Source organism: Brassica oleracea, chromosome C7 (genome assembly GCF_000695525.1).
Source record: "Brassica oleracea var. oleracea cultivar TO1000 chromosome C7, BOL, whole genome shotgun sequence".
Taxonomy (NCBI): domain Eukaryota; kingdom Viridiplantae; phylum Streptophyta; class Magnoliopsida; order Brassicales; family Brassicaceae; genus Brassica; species Brassica oleracea.
Window position 1 is genome coordinate 23722055 of NC_027754.1, and position 4721 is coordinate 23726775.

Below are 4721 nucleotides of genomic sequence, written 5' to 3' on the forward strand. Positions count from 1 at the left end.
ACCCATGAGGAGCATTTTGATAAAATCTGGGATTACCAAGCAGAGATATTGAGGAGCAATCCTGGATCAACCATGGAAATTGAGACCATACCAGGAGCCACGGTTGGAACCAAGCAGCGGTTCTACAGACTCTACATGTGTTTCCAAGCACAAAAGGAAGCATGGAAGAAGACTTGTAGGCCTGTTATTGGCTTAGATGGAGCCTTTTTGAAATGGGACATCAAGGGACAGTTGTTGGCTGCGGTTGGAAGAGATGGAGACAATAGGATTGTCCCTATTGCTTGGGCTGTAGTGGAGATAGAGAATGATACAAACTGGGATTGGTTTGTGAAGCGTTTGGCCTTGGATTTGGGATTGGAAAATGGGAACGGCTTTGTTATAATGTCTGACAAACAAAAGGTAAACACTTTGCTTTCATGATACTCAATGAATGTTTGATTCTTGTTTCTGATTTTTTTTTTTGATCTTAGTAGGGATTAGTGAAATCAGTTCATACCCTCCTTCCAGAAGCTGAGCATAGACAGTGTTGTCGCCATATCTACGAGAACTGGAGGAAAGGTGGAAAAGATCTAAGGTTACAGAGGTTCTTCTGGTTCATTGCAAGGAGCTACACTCCTGGTATGTTCAACTACAACATGGACGAGCTTAAGAACTATGATCCTGGCGCACATGCATCTCTGATAAAGACAAAGCCAGAGACTTGGTCTAGAGCTTTCTTCAAGATAGGCTCCTACTGCAATGATAATCTGAACAACTTGTGTGAGTCCTTCAACAAGACCATCAGGGAGCCTAGGAAGAAACCTCTGCTAGACATGTTAGAGGAGATAAGGCGTCAATGTATGACTAGGAACTACAATAGGTCTAAGATGGCTAATGACAGGAAGACTAGGTTCACCCCGAAGACACATAATGAGTTAGACAAAGGAAGACTAGGTTCACCCCGAAGACACATAAAGAGTTAGACAGGGTTGAGAAGAAGTCAAAAGAATGTAGTCTGCGTTGGGGAATTGGGCCAGAGACTGAGGTGGAAGATAGAGACCAGTCATATGTGGTGAATTTGGAGAATGAGACTTGTGCATGTCGAAGCTGGCAAATGAATGGTATTCCATGCATCCATGCTGCTAAGGTCATCCTTGGCGTGGGAAGAAAACTCTCTGAATTTGTTGCTCCTTTCTACACAACCTCTAAGTGGCGTGAAACCTACAGTTTTGGGATCAGACCTGTAAATGGGATGATAGAGTGGCCTCGGACCAATAGATTAGGTGTGATTCCACCACCTAATCGAAATGGCAAGCCTGGTAGGCCTAAAAACCATGATCGAAAGAAGGGAACCAATGAGACAGTGTCTACTACCAAGCTGAGTCGTGCGAACAGGGTAATGACATGCTCTAATTGCAAAGAAGAAGGGCACTACAAGAATACATGTCGGAAGGCTTTTGTTGAGAGCCCACCTAAGAAACCAAGAGGCAGACCAAGGAAACCACCGCAAAGTTCAGTGTTTTTTTGGCCGATTTCTCAATAACTAACATATTGGCACAAGCCCATTTAATACGTCATCGCTACGGTAACAACCACAAGTGTTTTCTTTCTTTTTCTATATTGTTCACCGATCCCAAGGGCTGGAATTATTATTCAAAAAGTATGGATTTGATCAGCATCCGTTTCAAAAATCTGAATATCCGAGGGACAGAATCCGAATCTAGATAGTAAAATGTTGGATCCGTCAAAACCGAATTCGGATATCTTGATTTTTTTGTCCAGATATCCGGATACATAATTTTAAATGATAATTATTTTAAAATAATAATATATATATATAAATTAATTTTATTTATTATATTTTCATTTTATAGTAGTATATAGAAATATTGTAATAGTATATATATAAATATTTAAAACATCATATACATTTTTATTTTTAAATTATTGTTAATATTATTTGTTATTTATTTTAAGGATCGGATATCCGCCGGATATTACAATTTTTAGACGGAAACTCCAGATCCGGGTAAAGATAATAAAAACATGGATCTACCGGATAATGATCCGGATACAGATACCTTAAAAAAATTTCGGATACCCAATCCATTCCACCCCTGCACGACAAAACACAGCATGGAACACGTGCTATATTGTTGACGTTGAGTCATGGACTATTTTAAATCTGTATATGTGAACCTGAAGCAACGAAAGCAGAAAAAGCAGACAAGATGTTTAATTTGCTTTCATTCGCTCTGGTCGTTACATTGGTTATACTGACAGCTTATCTTTTCCGATCAAAGCAGAATCTTCCACCAAGTCCGGTAGGTTTCCCAGTGATAGGACACCTCCACCTTCTAAAAGATTCTGTTCATCGTTGCTTCCGTGACCTCTCTCGAAACCTCGGTCCAGTGTTTTCGCTCAGGCTTGGCTCTTGCCGAGCTGTGGTCGTCACCTCAGCTTCCATAGCCGAGGAGTTCTTATCTCAAGGAAAAGATATCATCTTCGCAAACAGGCCTATCACTACTTTGGGTGAGTACGTTGCTTCAACAACACGGTGATTACCGTATCTCCGTACGGAGACCACTGGCGCAACCTCCGCCGTATCTGCACCCTGGAGATCTTCTCCGCCACTCGTCTAAGAGAATCATTCGAGATCCGGAGAGACGAAGTGAGGTCTCTCGTTCGGACGATCCACAAGGTGGCATCAGGAGGAGGAAAAAACTCTGTCCGAATGGAGCTACGACCGTTGCTTTCAGGGTTTACGTTGAACGTCATCATGAGAATGGTTGCTGGAAAACGTTACTACGGCGAGGAAAACGCGGAAGCTAAGGAATCGAAGGAGCTGATCAGCGAGACGTTCGAGCTCGGAGGGTTTACTTACGTCGGTGACTTTCTTCCGATTGTGAAGCTGTTTGATTTCGATGGATACGTTAAGAGGACCAAGAAACTTGGCTCCAAATTGGACAAGTTTCTGCAGGAACTGGTCGACGAGCACAGAAGAAACAGGGGAAAAACAGAGTTCAAGAACACAATGATCACTCATTTGCTTACTCTTCAAGAATCGCAACCTGAGTACTACACTGACCAGATCATCAAAGGACTCGTAATGGTTCGTTATATGTAGGTGATGATGGATGCCGGGACGGACACGACCGCACTGACATTGGAATGGGCCATGGCTAACCTTCTAAATCATCCAGATGTTCTAGCGAAAGTCAAGACGGAGTTAAACAACGTTGTTTCAAAAAGAGGGCGCTTGATGGAGGAATCTGATACGAGCACTTGCACATATCTCAACAATGTGATTTCAGAGACTCTTCGTGCTGGGCCAATGCTGGTCCCACACGCGTCGTCGGTTGACTGCAAAGTTGCTGGGTATAAGATTCCACGTGGCACATGGCTGTTCGTTAACGCATGGGCTATTCAGAGAGATCCAAAAGTATGGGATGAGCCTGAGGCCTTTAAGCCGGAAAGGTTCGACAGTGAGGAGTGGAAGACCACCCAACATGGTCATTTTTTACCATTCGGAATAGGTAGAAGAGCGTGTCCTGGAATGGGGCTGGCCCAAATTGTATTGAGCTCAGCTCCAGAGCATCATTATCCTGCATCCCCTAAATGGGTCTCTTAATTTTATTCTAAATAACAAAATATTATTATTTTAGTTGATTATGTTTAAGCAATTAAATTTAAATGTAAATAAAATGTCTAAGCTATTATACATACTTTGACAGGTGGAAGAAGTGGGTCAGAGACGTTTTCTATAGTAGCAAAATAAGAGCAGCATTATCGCTGACTCTTAGCCCAACTTTTTCCCCCAAACCCAATTAAAAAACAATTAACAAAACACATAAGCCCAAGACTCGCCTCTTGCAGGAGGTGCCAAAGGCCCGCCTCTTAGTGACAGGAGTCAACAAATGAGAGGACGAAGCAATCGGTTACGCGTCTCTCTCGATCATCTCTCTTTCTCTCTCTATCTCAATCATCTCTCTCTCGAAACTCTCTCGACGAAAGGCGATTTCGTCTCCTTCGGTGTCCCTCATCGGCGACGTCTCCTTCGGTGGCTCTTGTCGGCGACCTCTCCCTCGGTGGTTCTCCTGGAGGCGACATAGCTCTCTCTCGGTGGCTCTTTCAAAATCGAAAGGTAAGCGGTTGTTGTGTTCTTGACTATGCATGTGTTCGATTAGGTCTGATCTGTTGTTTTTCTATGTAGTTTGTTGGTTCTGTCTCTCGGTGGTTCTTCTCCTCAAAGCTTTTCCTCGGTGGCTCAAATCGAAGCTCTCACCTCAAATCGAAGCTCTCTCACCTCAAATCGAAAGGTAAACCGGTTGTTCTGTTGTTTCATTATGCATGTGATTGATTATTGTAGTTTGTTGGTTCTGTTTGTTTCACCTGAAATCAAAATTTTGATGTGTTTGATCTCTGGATATGTTCTGTTTGTTCTTGGGTTTTAATTTTGTTTCAATTAATACGGATGGATCAAAGTTGATTTGCTATGTTTCAATCCTTGCTCTATGTCTGTTCTTTGATTTGTTTTCGCTTTTGATTATGTCTTTCTGTTGGATTATGGTCTGAATCATTTTTTGTTTATGTCTTTCTGATGTCAGATAGAAGGATCAAAGTTCATCGAGCAAAGGTTCATCTAGCTCAGGAGTTCACTGCAAAATAAGGTTAGTGTTACTCTTAATTGGGTCTCCTTAATAGAATTGATTTAGGTTGTGGTTAGAATTGAACCGACTGTA

At 42.2% G+C, this 4721-nt stretch overlaps 1 protein-coding gene and 1 pseudogene across 1 annotated transcript in view; both read left to right on the plus strand.

Annotated features, from left to right (window-relative positions):
• The window catches only part of LOC106302898, a 1994-nt gene extending 472 nt beyond the window's left edge, over positions 1-1522 (plus strand). The window contains exons 2-4 of the mRNA XM_013739299.1: positions 13-399; positions 474-889; positions 934-1522. Of these exons, the coding sequence (XP_013594753.1) occupies positions 13-399; positions 474-889; positions 934-1522 (1392 nt within the window). The remainder of the gene's footprint in view (positions 1-12; positions 400-473; positions 890-933) is intronic.
• Positions 1523-2202: 680 nt separating this feature from the next.
• Positions 2203-4721, plus strand: part of LOC106302899 — a 13026-nt pseudogene continuing 10507 nt past the window's right edge.